General features: G+C 33.7%; 1 protein-coding gene across 1 annotated transcript; it reads right to left on the bottom strand.

The window, feature by feature from the left end:
• Window positions 1–9,040: 9,040 nt before the first annotated feature.
• LOC111887017 (heat shock 70 kDa protein) lies at window positions 9,041–10,920 on the bottom strand. The gene is made up of 4 exons (XM_023883247.3): window positions 10,722–10,920; window positions 10,076–10,310; window positions 9,931–9,979; window positions 9,041–9,838 (listed from the first exon to the last, which is right to left on the bottom strand). The coding sequence occupies exons 1-4, from the start codon at window positions 10,787–10,789 to the stop codon at window positions 9,360–9,362; spliced, it is 831 nt and encodes a 276-aa protein (XP_023739015.1). The 5' UTR covers window positions 10,790–10,920; the 3' UTR covers window positions 9,041–9,359.
• Window positions 10,921–18,036: the final 7,116 nt, after the last annotated feature.

Raw genomic sequence — 18,036 nt, 5'->3', positions numbered from 1 at the left:
CATGGGCTACCTACATGGTCTTTCATGCAAATGTCATGGGCTACCCCAATGTTCTCTCATACAAATGTCATGGGATACCCTTGAAGTCTTCTATACGAGTATCACAAAAACAACTAACATCCTACATAGAATAGTGAGAATACTCATCTCAATATGATAATAAACAAATCACACACTCAAGCTACTGCTACAAAGGCTCCTCACACTAAACATATCAAAAATCGGCCCTAATTAATAATTAGGGTAATAACCCTTAATCAAAGGTCCATTTCATACTCTCTCTCTCTCTCTCTCTCTCTCTATATATATATATATATATATATATATATATATATATATATATATATATATATATATATATATATATATATATATATATATAGGGTAAAAGTTCATTTTACCCTTTCCAAGTTGTACCCACTAAAAATGGCCCAAGGCTTAAAAATAGTCCAAGTATACTTCTGGGAGTAGGCCATGCGTACTCCATCCTTACGCCTTGTTTATTGCGTGACCACAACAAAGGATACAGTGCAAACCAGTTACGCCTTGCGTACTCAGAGGTTACGCCCTACGTAATCCTTTGTTGCCTAAAACCACTTTTTAAGATCTTAATACCTAAAGAATAAACGTTCAACTCACATATCTAAATATTGGGAAGGTCTTAACCGACAAAGTCATCAGCTTTAAGCTTTTGCATGGCTTAATAGAGCCCAAGACCAAACCCTAGGTCCATAACACTCTTTAATAATCTCAAACTCTAGCGTGAGTGAGAAATAGCAACAAATACTTCATTTTTATGACACAAGATCCTCAAAAACAATATAAAGTGACAAACTTGAGCTCTGGAGTAGCTTTTACTCACCAGAACCAAACCATAGGACCAAAAGCATGAAAATCTCAAAGCTAGTCTAGATCTAACCCATAGAACTATAAAGGTGACAACTTTATACCTCCATAAGCTTGTAAAGGTGATGAAGGCCCTCGGTCTTCAAGCTCTAGCCACAACAATCCCCAAAGAAAAACTTCTACTCTTTCACTATGCGTCAAGAACACATAAAAGAGGCTTACACAAGCTAATCAAGGATTAGGTTTTCGAAACACCAGTTGGGGAGGATGGAGGATAAATATAGGGAGGCATCAAGGGACTTAGGTGTTGTTTCTTTTTTATAAGGCAAAATCTATGCAGTCTACGGACCACATCTGTAGACCTCTGCTGTAGAAGAGGTGGATCAAACGTTTGTAGTCTGAAAAAAAAAAAAAAAAAAAAAAAAAAAAAAAAAAAGACTGTGTGTTTTTTTAACATCTGTGTGCTACTAAAATAAACTAAAATCTAAATAAACTGATTTTTTTTAAACTTCAAAGTGATTTTTTAATGTTTTTATGACTTTGTTATAAATAATTAACAAATCTAAAATCAACTTTTATGTACTATTGTATAGAAAATGAAAATAAAAATGGTATGGATTAACGTATATATTTCATAAAAACCAACAATTTTGACTGGAAAGTTATATTATACCTAAACATTATAATTAGGAATCAAAGAATGTTTTAACAAATATGGATCAACTTTGATTTTTTTCAATTAAATCAATTAAAACATACCATAAATATTTTTCCAATAAATTGACGATACTGTATAAAATAATGTTTTATAAAATTTGACATAAAAAATATAAGAATATATATGATTTTTTTTCAGTTTTATATAAACAACTTCAACGACCATTATTGTAATAAATCTTTATTTATAAATTTTTCAAAAATATCATGTTTGTATCGTTGAACCTTTTTTTTAAGTATTGTAACTTTTTTTTCAAATTTTTTATCATTAATAAAGTTGGAATAAATATAAATTAAAAAAAACTAAAAAAAATAAAGATGTGTGTTTTTTAGGCTAGAAGATGTCTGAAGAAGTTAGAAGACTCCGGTCCACATCTGCGCCGAGAAGAGGGCGCACAGACATTTTTTGGTATGCGGTCTTCAAAAAAAACAGACAATCTATGAAGGCTAATGTTTGTGTGTGGTCTGTGTGACGCAAACAGAAGAGGCCAAGAAGATATGCAAACAAAAAACAAACAGCACCTTAAAGTCCTTAAATAGGGGCTCAACCCTAAAATTTAGGGTTTGGGATCTACATGAGTATGCCCTGCGTACTCCTTACGTACGCCCAACGTACTCGACGAAGTCCACGTTCAATCTTTAATGATGTACACTCTACATATACATCATGTACACCCAGCATACTACCAACTCCCATTTCCATCTTTACTTCAAACGGCCAAAACATATTCGTTCCAACTCTGTTTTTGGCGTTCTTTATATGCACAAAAAGGTATTGAAGAGCCTCACAATTATATCTAGTTACTTTTGACTTGCCACTAACCGAACTAAAACCAAAACCCTCGCACGGATCCTGATCTATGACTTTTCTTTTTCTACTCTTCGGTCCTTCACACAAATCAAAGGGTTTGGGCTTCGCAAACAACATTATCAACCTTTAATAAGGTCTAAACCTTTCTTCCCTCAAAGCCCAAAGCCTTTTCATAATATAACTTTGGATCAAATCTCCGAATTCAGAAATAACCCGAAACATGGTGTTACACTTAAAGAGATCTCCTATCAACACAACAAGAAGTTCTAATTTGAGATTGTGTTTTTTTATCTCAAATTTGACACTGTGATTTCCAATCTTTTACAATTCCGACCACTTGACCGGTCAACCGGGTTATTTGCTAAAGTCCAAAATGTGGTTTTCCTTAACAGAAAATTTTATTAGTTTGGAAAAATCGCATAATCTGTCATCTCCCATGAAAATAAAAATAAAAGATTTTTCATTAATTTGGGCAAAATATTAAATAATCGGAACTTTTTCTATTCAATGAAAAGAAATTAGGACTTTGTCAAAAAAATCCAAAATAATGGGACTTTTCTGAATAAAGCCCTAAAGCATAATTTCTTTTTTGAATCAGGGTCGGGTAATGATAACATTATAAACAAGACATCTCCTACCTCTCAGGACTCAATCAAATGATGAAAACAACCAGAAATTATAAATAACTGGTATCCATGTTGAACACACGTCAATATCTTTTTAGGAGTACTAAAACATTTGGTTTCATAACTACAACATTGATATATAATTTTGGTATATCTATATTGTGTAATCATTTGTAACAACCCAAAAACGATGATAAAATTTTTTATTGAAAGACTATCAGTTCATTCATTAATCGTTTCAAAATCCAACACCAAATCATAATATCCAAAACATCATAGTACAATTATTCAAAATGCGGAAATCATGAAGGGAGGATGTTGCGCCATCGTGTCGAGCCCTTCCCTTTCGAATCAGAAGTACCTGAAACCATAAACATAAACCGTAAGCATTAAACTTAGTGAGTTTCTCATAGTACCACATACCAAAACATATAAATGGGCTTAACCCTGAGGTATAACCAACTCGATATACATATATGGGCCCCGTCTTGGGGTGTATTTCAACCCGATCAACACATATCAGCCCCGCCATGGGGCCTCTCCCTGGGGTATCTTTCAACTCGATCATACATAGTAGGCCCTGCCCTGGGGGTCTATTTCAACACATCATAGAAATTTATGTAAGTTACACAACAAATATCATCCTAAATAACACAATAATGGGTCGGCATTGGTGCCTTCGACCCATGGATATAGTGAGAAAACTTACCTCACAGACATATGAGAAAACTAATATAGTTCACTGCTCCGAAATCATCTCTACTAGACACCTTTATAAATACACTAACCAAATCTCATAATACAGGTCAAAATACCCAAAATACCCGCTAGGTCAAACCTTGGTCAAAATCCAGGTCAAAGTCAATTGATTCAACCAGGTTAACTTGATAAGTGCGTTAGGCGTACTCAATACGTACGCTGGGAGTACTACCTACTTGACCAAACATCAAAGGGATGACCACGTACGCATGACGTACCCTTTAGTATGCCTAGTATACGCGGTTGCCACCAAATCAACCCATTAAGTGCTTAATCCTTAAGCACTTTTGCCCAAAATCCAAATCTAGAACCTAAAAGGTATTCTTAACCATAAAGTTTTCAACTTTATGAGTTTTGATGGATATTAAGACCTTAACATCAAAAACCCTAGCTTTTTCCCATTAAGACAACCTAGATCATGCATGGAAAGAAACTAATGTCCAAGATCACATTTTTATGACTTAACACACCCTAAAACATCTAAAAGGACAAATCAAATATCGTGGAGTACTTTATACTCAGATTAAGATTTGGGACAAAAAGGTGCCAACTTTAAGCTAAAATTAGATCTATATGAAATACTCATCAAGGTTGGAGCTTTATACCTCCAAAAGTTGCACAAGGGAGTGTAGATGCTGGACTTAAGGCCTTGAGTGAAACACCGCCACTTCTAGGTTCTTCCTTTGCCACCAAGAGTACCAAAATGACTCTCCAAGCTTCAGAATACACTCACACACTTTAGGATTTTGAAATGAGGTCAAGGAGGAATGGAGGTTGGAGTTAAGGAATGGTATGGGGTTTTAATGATGCTTAAATAGAGTCCAAACTCTAAATTTAGGGTTTGCACCTTGGCCACGTACGCCCAACATACGTAAGTCATGCCCAAAAATTACAAAATCGCCATTAGGGACCAACTTTGCAATACAATCACCAACCAATGGTCATGATGGTTGTCGAGGCCAACAAAATTAATAACCTTAAATATTACACATTAAAATAGTGTATAGTGGTAAAGGGATCGAATCCATGGAGATTTGTTCGATTTTATAACTCTATGAAAATCTCTTTGTAAAAATACTTGTTAAATAACAATAAAAATAAAAATGGGGGTTTTGGTCTTTTGAAATACTTGAAATAAACTAAAACTAAACTAAGATTTAATTGGACAATTTAACAAAAATAAGAGTTTGATGTAAAATCAATAAGAGAATGATGGTTGACTTAAGGTTTCCTCACTTTGACTTTTGATGAACATATCATTAGAATCCAATGGTGTGATACTTGATTTAAATCTTTGATTTGGCTATAGTAATCCAAGAAGCTTGAGATTACCTAGACTTTTCTTAGTTGTTAAAATAGTTAGGGAACTCATAACAATTTCCTTAGTCAAAGTCACAATTTACATTAAGCATGTAATTAGTGAAAGTCAACTAGCATTAAGAACCAAAAAGTTACCAAATCCAAGAGGAGTCAAATTCTTTTACTACCGTGTTGGAAGAAATGTTTTTATGATTGTGTGAAGAAAAAACAACACAAAAATCATTTGTTGCTTGCTAATTTGAGGATCCTTTACTTAATCAAGAAATTAGCCAACTAATCACCACAAACACATTTAAACTCATAAATAAAAACATACAAGTAGTGATAATATGTTAAAACACAAAATATTCCCATAAAGATTTAAGAACAAGTTCATGGATTCTTCAACATTCAACAAAAGTTCAAAGGATTCAACAAAAGTCAACCAATTTTAGTTTAGCCAAGCATGGCTAAACTCAAAGAAACAAAGTTAGAAAAGATTGTACCAAACATTTAGCAAGAATCAAAAGATGAAAAGATGATGTTCTTGAGGTGTTCTTGGCCTTCAAAAGTCTTTAAAACTCCAGAGAGAATGCTCAAAAATCGAATGTCCAAGAGTCTCCAAAAGATGGGCACTAACCTTCCTCAAATAGTCTTCCAAATGAAATTTCGAATTTGCCCTGCAGTTTTGTGCGCGACCCGCGAGTTGTTGCGCGGGTGGTTCCTGAATGTGGCCTCTTTGAGGTTTGGGCCTCCATAGCTTAGCCCACTTTGCCCAATTCGATTCCAATCAGCTCCTAGCCCATTTTTCTTCAATTTTTCTTCATTTTAAGCCCAATTTGGCTTCTCCAAATCCTCCATAGCTCGTAAACTCGCTCGATTAATAATCTACGCACGCTTGAATATTCTCCCGCATCTTGCAAATTTAAAGTTTATTTCTCTCCAAGCCTTCAAATAATCATCAAGCTATCTCCATGCATCATCTCCACTACCCATCAAGCCTAAGATCCTTGTTGTCCACCGATTCCCATCACTTTCCATACGTCCCGAACATTCTTGCTCCACTAATCTCCATGAAATCTGCAATAAAGCTCACGAAACTAGAAAGTACCCGAAATGGTCATAAAATAACAAAAAAGAAAATATGCATGGAAATTAACTAAATTATGGATGAAATATGTTAAAATAAACTATAAAAAAATAAATAAATAAAATGAAACTATCAGGTCAAAAAGGAAATACTTGAAAATCAAGATGTTACATATTTTATGGATATACAAATATTGCATTGTATGGAGGTATACCTTTTAGTTACAAATTATTTACCAACATGTGAAGTGTAACTATTTATGTTTTCTTTATAAATATATTGTGTCAAAGTTTAAGGCAGCTCACGCTTGCCTCGATGGTTAGGTGTGTACAGAATCTAACATTGAGTTTGAGTGTTTGAAACCTGACACCTCCACTTCTTTCTATAGTTCTTTTAGTGTGTCATTAAACATGTCTGCCTTTAATCCAGATCTAAGGTTGCTCCACCCAACCCTCTTTATCTCTTGACCCGTCTGCCTCTAACTCAGATCCAAGGCCACTCCACCTGATAGAAAAAATGTATGGATGAATTGACAAACATGCTTTCATGTGGTACAATCAACTCATATTCGAATCATATGTATGTATGTTATATAACTTTATAACTCTGTTATATATAATAATTATTGACAATAATTATTATAGCCATATAAGTAAACCATATTTTATAAAATAGGTATAAAATTGAAATTTTACTCAAATTGAACTCCAATTATCCATTACAAAATCATTATTTGTTACCAAATAGATGTAAGACTCACATATTACACGGATTGATTAAAAAAATAGTTAAATATATAAGTATAAACATTAATCATTTAAAGTATAATTTTGAAAAAAATGCATACCAAAATAATAAGTAATTTAATCTACATTAACAAAAATCATTATTTGTTACCAAATGATCCTTTGAAACATTTTTTTTAACTTTTACATTTTTGTATTTTTAAATCTTTTCAATTTAATATTTTATTTTCGTACTTCTTTATTCGCAACAAAAAAAAATGTTTTTTGAGAAAAACTATGATTCTTTTAATAATATCAGTAATTTCGTAGTATATTAGAACAATTTTGTAATATATAAAAATAAGTTTTTCTTCTAGTGGGGCCACACAAAAATATGAGCAAACATTAAAAAATAAAATGAATTTATCAGTATGCCCACCCACGTCAAAGTGTCAAAACTCAAAACTGTCAAGAGATCAAAATCTAGGATCATCTTAGCCCACGGGAATTTGTCTGATTATGTTTGACATTGAATTTTAAAGTGTCAAAAATAAAAGCCACTTGATTTTGGCTTGTTTGTTTAAAAAAAATATAACATAAAATAAAATAAAATATGGCCATCTCCTGATTCTTCCCCAACTTGTGGACCATTACTTATGAAATTACTAAAAGACCCTTCCGCGTATTGATATTTGTGGTTGACACTTGCACACTACCATCATCCTCTTTTACATTCCACCCTACGCCAATTACTACCTATCAATCTATCATATTAAAAACATGTCTTAAAAATCAAACGGAGTTTTTTATTTAAAAAGGGTGTTCAAGAAAATAAAAAGACAAAACTTTATTTCTTTGTGTTTTTTTTTTTTTAATTTAAAATTTTGTTCTCCAAGTTTTTTTTAACAGAGATGATAAAATATATTTTAAAGGTTGATACAGAACCAAGGCAATATACATTCAATGCCTCAAACTTACATGGAGTGTACTTTTTCTTTTTGGTAGGAATAACCATATTCCCAAATTTTGAAAACCAACAAATAGATAATTATTGCTTAAACTATTATGTAATCAACACAAATCACAAAATGATTTACTTAATAAACCAAAAATTAAATAAAAACAAAATGTAGTTAATTTGAAGTCCTAGTTGAAGGATTTCAAGTTCAAAGGTCAGGAATTAAGCCACTAAACACTTTCTTCAATTAAACATTATAAAACAAAAAATTTGAATGACAAACTAATTTAGAACAACAAGAGCCCATACAATCATATTTTGTTTACTAATCAAATAATACATTTATAGATAAACTACAATTTAAATTATTAAAAAAAAAATTGTATTCACATGCAATAAACGAGTTAAACGATATGATTTAGATACGAAAATAGAGGCGTAGCCGCCATTCTTACAGTATTCCAAAGTCAATAACTTGTTCTGTTCAGAAACAACATCCTATCCTATCCACTATCTACAATACATACAAAGTCAAACTTCTAAATCTAAAAAGTCAAACCTATGTTCCACCCCCTTTCCATATATATATAACCCTCCGAAAACACTCATCAAATTCACATCCACAAAATATCAAACATCAACTTACCATCGATACAAACCATCAAAAGTTTAGCAAAAAAAATGGAAGGATTGATACCATTTCTGATGCATGCGGTGAAGAAACACAGCCTTCACAACAGCTACCGCTCCCTCTCCACCGGCTCCACCTGCCGCCGCCACCTCCTGGATGGGGCTGTGGTGGAGGGCTCCTCCCACCGCCGGACTAGGTCAGAGTTTCAGCCACCCACGGCTGAGTACTTGCAGCAGATATCATCAGGTTCTGATTATGTGTCCCGATCAATGAGTTTCAAGAAAGATATTTCCACGTCCTACCATTCAACTCCAAACGCATTTCATGCTTCCAAGGTCAAGAACAATTAAGGAGATCGATGCTACCATTTTGATTAAAATACAATTCCAAGAAAAGGATTCTTTAATTGTTTGTAATCAGTAATTCTGTATAATTTATATGGTTTGATTCTATGATTAAATACAAAAGATGTACATCGATCATAAAATAAACGGTTTTTGGTCAAAGTGTAATTCGTTTGTCCGCCCCCTTTTTTTTTGTTTACTAATATAGAAAATCAAAAGTCAACGAATGCGTCATTAGGTAGTAACTTTTTTACAAATCACCCCATTTTATTTTTCTCAAAACATTACATTTTATCCAAAACAACACTTAAGAAAAACATTAGTGACTTCAAATCTTTAATAAAAAATCACTTGATATTATTCTTAAATGCATACTCACGTGAAAAACAATAACAAAACAGAGAATGACATCCTAAACCAACCACAAACTACAGCCTTGACCCATTCTAGGATCATCACTTGACATTTGAGAAAAACTATAATGTCCCATGAAATCATATGAACAAAAAAAAAAAAAAAAAAAAAAAAAAAAAAAAAAAAAAAAAAAACATGGCTATGAAGCAAGAAGGGCTTCAACTTTTGCAATCTGATCCTCTTCATTCTTTGAATTCGGACTCTTATTGGCTTCATCATAAAGATCATGCTTCCACTTCTCAGCTCCACCACCACCACCACCACCCTGCCCTTGCCTTCCACCACCTAACCTATCCCCCCTTCCCCTGTACCCACCACCACCACCACCACCACCATACCTATCTCTTGATTGAAACTTCATCCTTTGTGGGTCCCTCTCCCCTGACAACCACCTGTCAGGCCGCTCAACCACCGGCTTTCCTCCATCTTCCTTCCTTTCACTTCCTTCTAATGGCTTTGAAACTTGTGTTGCTGGTTTATCATGAGTTACAGCATCCAGGGGTATTTTCGTCTCACGAAAAGATGGCCTTTTCTTCTTTGTATCCGAACCATTGTTTGAGCTTCTGTTTGTAGCCCTTCCACTCTCACGATCCTTTGAATCCTTCCACCCCCCACGTTCTAAACAGAGAGATTTACAAAAATGACATGATTTGGAATTTTGGGTGTCCCATGAAATCAAGAAAGGGTACATAATTACGAAAAAAACCAACCTGTAGTATGAGTATCCCTGTGTCTAAAGCTACGACCACGCTCATCATGCTGTGTTATAAGACAAGCCCATTAGTGAAACCTAGTTTTCCATAGGGGTAGTAGAGTAAAAAGACACAGCAATGTGAGATTGAAGGATGCAAAAACCTGAAAGTGAGATCGAGATCGAGATGATTCCATATTTTCAGAAGAAATTTTTGTTCCTTCATGGTATCCGTTGCTTTTCTTGTCAGATTCTTTGATCGAGGATACATTTTGTATCTTTGAATCAGGTACTACTGGGCGTTTTTTATCTCGGTTAATATGTTCTGAAGAATCCAGATTATGGTTAATGGCTGGTTGCTCTGTTGCTGTTCTTCCATCCCTCCTAACTCTTTTAGGGCTGCATCAAACAGCAGCAAAATCACCAATTTACAAAAGGAAAACAAGATGCACTGTTGATGTTGACCACAAGCATTTAACTGTACATGAAGTGATCCAAGAAAAATCACCTAACCCCAGACCAACAAATTAATCATCGGAATAAAATTACGATTCACCACAAAATTAAAATTGATTCGTCTTCTTCAGAACCCAAAACCATTAGGAACACGTCTCACAGCCTAAGAGGCAATAATTGGTTACAATAATCAAATCAACACAGAATCGGAATCATGAAAGGTTAGATTTGATTCGCATCTAATCATTCGATGCTGTGGCATACAGTAAAGAGATCAATCGAAGCATCTAGTTCTTGTACTTATAGACACTGATAACGAAACTACAAGAGATACAAATACTATGATATAATTACCTAAGTTCTCGATCGAACCGAGAACGATGGTGTCTGGAATCGGAATCACGACCCTCGCGATGAGACATTGGTATTGGTAGGGCTTGTAACTTGTTGGCTTCAGTTCATCCGCTAGGGTTCGGATATTCGAGCTTCTCAATTTAGCAATAATAAATCCTCCATAGTCCAGTGAAAGCTAAACAGTAATATAACACTATTGATTTATTTTCTAATTTAGTAATTTATTTTTGCAAGATGGCAATGTATTTTAAGTTCAGTCTCATTATAAGTTTATAACAGTATATTTTATTAAATTTATTCGTTATAATATGTGTGTTCAATTTTGCTTGTTTTTATAATAAATCATTATACACGTCGCACACAAAAAAAAAAGGATTTATAATAATGTTATTGGTGTTGTCATTATTATTATTATTATTATTCGTATTATTATAAACCCACTCACCAAAAAAAGAGTTGTTTATTGCTTATTTTCTCAATAAGCTAACTTTGAGTGTTTGGATAAAATTCAGTTTATTAAGCTAAATAAACTAATTTTAATAAGCATCTCTCCTCATGCTTATTGTTTATTGTTTACTAGGTTACAACCCGTGAAAACCACGGGTAAAAGTTTTATAAATTTTTATTAAATTAATAAGATTTAAATATTTATAGACTTTTTGTATTGATGATTTAAAATTTTATTAAATTAATAAGATTTAGCCATGTCATTTTTATTGGATCCATGTCATATTTTAAATAGTTTAGCATTGTACTTTGGTGTTTACGCCATATAATTTTCAAATCTGGCTTTAAATGACAGCATGATCTAAGGGAAGCTCAAATATAAATATAGCAACAGATTTGAAAACATAATGTACCCTTTTTCAAAATTGTTGTATAATTTGAAATAAAAGTATATTTCTATTTTGACCTAACATAACGTGCGGAGGAAATGAAAATACAATATTATTATGTGAAATAGTTGTAGCTTTATTGGTAAAAATGAAGTACATTGCTGGCAACATACCAAAATTAAGCTTACAAGTAAAGAGTATATAGCATTTCCATATATATTTTTAGTAAGTGCTTTGCTAACTTGTACACCCTGTACCAGGTAAGATGATTTTCTTAATCTAGCTTATATATTAACCAAGTTAATGGCATACTGTCAACGCTTTTAGGCCAACATTAAAAGCAAAAATCAAGAGAGCGAGGAAACTAAACCCAAAACATATAAAAATAAGTTTCATATATCAAACAAAGCAAAATTCGGTGAATCATATTCAATAATCTAGAAAGCTTTCAACTACTATATCGTCCTTATAGCAAAACACATATGAATCACTAAAGATTATCACACAAGCAAATAATCAAACACATGGCGTGCAGGAAGATATTCATCTTATCAAACATCAAAACAAAAACACTAACCGATACTCAATTTGCACAGATATCTAGATTCATGCATTCAGAATTCGCAAGTGCATACAATCAAGTTCACTTAAAAAGGCTATCTTGCTTCATATAGAACCCCACACCACAAAAACACATAAAATAGTCAAATGAAGTTGATATCACTCTGCCTGCCAAAAAAAACATGAGAACAAAAAAATATAAAAATATACCTTTAAATAAATAGCTTATAGATGTGCAAGCGGATTATTGATTGTGTCACACACACCGACACACCCGCACATACACAAAACATAAATAGGTATGTCAAACAGAAAAAAAAAAACATACCTAATGAAGACTGATGAAACATGAATCGAAAAAGGGAGTGATGAATCGACAATGAAATAGTCTTGAAATCGATGGCGTTGGAGTTGTATTTACAATCCCATACAAAAATTACATAACCTTACAACACTAGATGGGGAAGAGAGGGAAAAGTATAGGATTCTTTCACAAAAATGGAAGGCTCACCTGGATTTGCTTAATTTAATTTCGGCGGATGTGGTGACTATACGCTGCTAAAAAAACATAGAAAATAAGAGAAAGAATGAGAATGAGCTATGATCTATTGATGATTTCAAATGTTATAAATTGAGATTGACAATGGAAACGATTACCTGCATTTGCTAGAATTTTGCTTATCAATCCAAAAATCTTGAGAGGCTGATTACTTGATTTTAAGTTATTGGAACCGATATGCATAGGTGGAGGGTATAAAAGTAATTTAACTTATATTAAGAATGAGTGGAGGATTTTCCATGTGGCAAAAAAGAGTGTTAATCTTAATGTATTGAAAATTTATGTGAAAGACAGTAATTGTAATGACATTATCATGTGGTTCGAATAAGTCAACGATACTCTTAATCTCGTGCTTAATTAAAAATTCATCATATTCAATTTGAAATTTTTGTTTGTATCTTTCTTGAGAGGACATAATTTCAATGGGTAGTATTGGACATGACTGCTAACCAGGAAGAACTTCGACCTAAAGCCAAAAGGAAAAAAATAAATGAGAAAGTCTGTTATACAACATCCAATAACCTTGTCATTGATTATTCTACTATAAACATATTATAGCATTCTACTTTATATGATATAGTTTTTTTTATTAAATTGCTATTTACCGCTAAATTACACCTGATGTTCATGGTTTAAACATATTGTAGTTGATATTCACATGCAATTGTTTCTGAACGATAATTTTGTTTCCAACTACAGTTATATATATATATATATATATATATATATATATATATATATATATATATATATATATATATATAACACTGCATAAAATAGCAATGTACTTTCACAAATACTAATTTCTGCATTTTTTGTACGTAATACATATGAAAGTTGGATGCGAAAGGCCTATTTTTTGTTGTGTCTTTCTATTGTGTTATGCATCCAAGTACTTTCCATAAAACCCAAAAGTGGACAACAAACATTTTAACATATGCATACAATAGCAAGGTACTTTCAAAAATTTAGATATCTGGATATTTTATATCCAATAAATATAAAAGTTTGATGCTAAAAAGCTATTTTATGCATATATTCCAGCTATTTGTAACAGGTGACCATTTCGCCCCTGTACTGTTATCATACTCATGAGATCTAAAAGACCGTTATGAGTTTGGAACAAAAATTAAGAAAAGTTACAGATTTTGGGTTACCTATATTCAAATTTGAAGTAGAATTGATTAACTGCAAAAATTAAAGAAATCTGATTTTTTTTTTCCTGAAAGTACACACATATTTTTGCAATTGATACAAATTTATTTGTCAAGTTTTTGTTATTCTGGAAAATGGTTTGAAACACAGCACAACAGAAACACACTAAACCCACATAAAATAACATTCATTAAGCATATTTAATCTTTTGAATTGAGAAATAGAATGATAAATATACTGTATATAAAAAATTGTGGTGAATGAACAATCTTAGTATAAAGAAACTAACTTGTTTCCTATTGTATAATATGCAGATGTGAAGAAACATATTTTGGAGGAAGTCGGACGATGCAGGAGGAGGGTTTCTTGGAATTCGTGTAAGTTGAAAATATATGCATACAATATAAATTATAAATAGGAACATATATCATTTAACCATATATTTAGGGATTTGATTATAGTATTTGAATTTGAAATCTTCATACAGCTGAGATTTTATAAAAATATTTGAAGTTGAATTTGAAATACAACTGTTTCATAAGTTATTGAATGAAATAGAAGAATCAATATGGTAAGCAATAAAGTCTTTTCTTTCATGAATCGGTTATGTTTTTTAAGAATCTGATCACATTAAAAAAGGATATTAGTTACAAATATCATATTCCGTTTCCATATTTCATGCATATCATTTAAAATCGCAGGTTTTCTTTGATATTTAAAAAATAAGGGTAGAAGGGTAATTTTACATTTGACTAAAGATGCATTGAAAGGATTGACACGTGTAATATAGTTTCGTTTATTAAGAACGGAGATTCCGACCACGAATAATGAAACGACCCAAAAATACCACCCAAAAATTTCGATTTTTATTATAACAAAACCCACGAGACTGAGTATCACATAATAAAACCATATGCTGCGTGTCTCAAAAACCATAATAAAATATTGTGAGAAAAAACTATGTCACAACTGTATCCAAACATATCAAGAAAACTAAATCAACTCCCAGGACAAAACTGAAGTTGTGGTGTGTGCGATGTCATCATCCCGAGCTCTTCCCTTTGCTTGCGAAAGTACCTGAAACCAAAACTGAAACTGTAAGCACGAAGCTTAGTGAGCTCCCCCAAACTACCACATACCATACAATACATATAAAGCACATAATGGGCCTTGCCCACTGCATCGGACCGAAATCCGGAACTAGCTGCATCGGACCGAAGTCCGGAACTGACTGCATCGGACCGAAGTCCGGAACTCACTGCATCGGACCAAAGTCCGGAACTAACTGCATCGGACCAAAGTCCGGAACTGACTGCATCGGACCAAGGTCCGGAACTGACTGCATCGGACCGAGGTCCGGAACTGACTGCATCGGACCGAAGTCTGGAACTGACTGGGACCTTGTCCCCTGCATCGGACCGAAGTCCGGAACTGGCTGATCATGGCATAGCATAACACATATTAACTAATATAAACACATATACTGCATACTGCATCGGAACAGAGTCTGGAACACATAATACAAACATGCTTGAATCACAAAGACATCAAGCACTCTAACTACTGCATCGGACTAAAGTCCGGGACTACTGCTAACTAAACGGGCCGGCATTGTGGCCGTAGACCCGTTCCTACTGAAAGGAAACTCACCTCGTGAACTGGCTGCTGTGTGAATGGCTCTGGAAGCTAACTGATGCTGCTCCGGTATCTCCCCGGCTACAAGTCCACAAACACACTCAATCAAATGTTAAACACTGCACTGGGGTAAAATGACTCTTTTACCCTTGGTCAAAGTCAACTCTCTCGGTCAAAGTCAACCCACAGTTGACCTGACTCGCCGAGTTGGGCTGCCAACTCGCAGAGTCTCTAGTCTCACTTCTCAACCCTACTCGTGGCTACTCGTCGACTATGGCATCGACTCGACGAGTACTCTCTCGATCCAAGAACTCAGACAATCTTCATCCGACTCGCCGAGTCATATGAACAACTCGACGAGTTGTTCTTGAGCTAAGAAGATTGCCTTGGACTCGTCGAGTTGTATGAACAACTCGTCGAGTCCCTCCATTACTGAGTCTACCCTCCAACTCACTGAGTCCACTCTACTACTCACAGGCTTCCACTCGACATCACTCAAAAAAGGGAAAAACGGGACTCGCGACTTGACTCGCCGAGTCGTTCTTCCGACTCGCCGAGTCACATCCATGCAGCTACTCTAAACTCGATTCTGCTTGAATCCAACGTCTGAAACTTATAGATCTGGGCTTCCTTAACTCGATTAGCACGTAAAAATTCTATCTTTACGTGCCCATAAGCGACCAAGAAGATAATAAGGCTCAAAAAGCATAATAAAGGCTAGATCTAGGGTTCTTATGCAAAGCGTCTTCAAAAAGGCAATAGATTCGGGCTCTACAACTCCTAAATGAACAGATCTAGAGATATCTCGACTTATTAAGGCATCCATACAACTATAAGGCTTGGAAAATGCACCAAACTAGCCCTAGAAGAGTTCTAATGGAGGTCTAAAGCATAAAACAGAAGGAATTCGAGAAATACCTCAATGAACTCTGATTTTTCCCTTGGATCTTTGCTCTACACCTCTTCTCTTTGCTCCTTTCTTCTTCTTCAAGCCTTCAAAATCCACACACAAAAGCACTTAAAACAATAAGGGATGGATTAGGGTTTTCTCACAGCTCTCTGAGGGTGAAGGAGGCGAGTTTGGGGCACATAGCATTGCTTAAATAGTGAGCAACCCGGGGATTTAGGGTTTCTTCCAGGCAGGCAGACTCGCCGAGTCCCGAATATGGACTCGCCGAGTCGCCGACTAACACGTGCACGAAAACTCGACCCTACTCGACGAGTCAGGCCATAGACTCGCCGAGTCCCTCAATAAAACTTTTAAATAAATGTCACAGGAACAACATACCAGAGATGGGGCGTTACAAATAAGCTAATAAACAATAAGTTAATAAGTTAATCCAAAGACCCCTAAGTTTTCTATATGTTTCAAATCTTAAATTATGTACGCAAATGTTGAAATTAATTATTTTTTTCTTTAATAATGCTATATTATAGATATCAATTTATGTTAGTTAATCTTCTAGATATTCCTAAATATATTATTTAATAAAAGGATTAGTGATGAAAGGATTGTTTATATTATTTTTTTCTAATTCACTCTCATGTTTTTCTCTGGTGTACCTTCGGCTCTTATCAAACTTAAGGGTTAATGATTTAGAAGAGTAATAAAGTTTTAACTTTGTTCATATTATATCTTTAATTTTTCTTTTTTACATATTACACCAACATGTTTGTTATACTCGTTTAGAAAATGTAATAAGGTTTTAATTTTGTCCATAATAGGTCCCTAACATCTTTTTTTGTACATATTATACAAACATGGTTGTTATAACCGTTTAAAGAAGGGTAATAAGGTTTAACTGTGTCCACATTAGGTCCCTATTTTTAATATGTTTGTCATTTCATCTAACTCTTTTTCAATTTATATTAGTATCTAGTTAGATAGCTTCATCATTTAATCTTCTCATTTTAGTCGCTCATTCACCACAACTACGGTTTCAATCAAAAAGTTACATAAGCCAATGGCAGAGTCAAGCCAAAGTAAAATAGTGTCCCCGAAAAGTAATGGGATATCCCCAATAAGTAATGGCTTCGCCAATTGGGTATCCCCAATAGGCAATTACTTATCGAGGATACCTCATTACTTGTCGTGGATACTCTTTTACTTTCACTCTAGCTGTGCCACTGACTTATAAGTTATCCGAAATTTATATAATGACATATAAAAAATATGTTTTCTTAATTAATTAAGAGATATATTTGGAAATTTAAAATAAAATAAAATAAAATAAAACTTTTAAAAAACTAGTCTAAGTAGCTTTTTAAAATGCTAATTTATAAGTTACTTTTTAGCTTGGCAAACATGCCAACTTAAAAAATATCGATAAATAAACTAGCTTATCAGTTAGCTGTGACGCCAAACATAGTCTTAATCATTAAGACTTTCATTATTATTAGCTTTTTTTCGTAAAAATGAAAAAAAAAATTGTTATATAACCTTTCGATTGAAATCATAGTTGTGGTGAGTGGGCGACTAAAATGAAAAGATGAAATGATGAAGTCATCTAACTAGATACCAATATAAATTGTAAAAGGGTTAGATGAAATGATAAAAATATTAAAAAAT

This window comes from Lactuca sativa, chromosome 5, assembly GCF_002870075.4.
Source record: "Lactuca sativa cultivar Salinas chromosome 5, Lsat_Salinas_v11, whole genome shotgun sequence".
NCBI classification, from domain to species: Eukaryota; Viridiplantae; Streptophyta; class Magnoliopsida; order Asterales; family Asteraceae; genus Lactuca; species Lactuca sativa.
The sequence above is the reverse complement of the archived record's forward strand: the minus strand, read 5'-3'. Positions and strand labels throughout refer to the sequence as shown.

Bases quoted from the DNA above. Each gene is read 5' to 3' on its own strand.
- LOC111887017 (XM_023883247.3), bottom strand. From the start codon at position 10,789: ATGTCTCATCGCGAGGGTCGTGATTCCGATTCCAGACACCATCGTTCT. The intron at 10,311-10,721 runs GTAATTATATCA...TGTTTGATGCAG, and splicing joins CGGTTCGATCGAGAACTTAG to CCCTAAAAGAGTTAGGAGGG. The intron at 9,980-10,075 runs GTTTTTGCATCC...CTTATAACACAG, and splicing joins GATCTCGATCTCACTTTCAG to CATGATGAGCGTGGTCGTAG.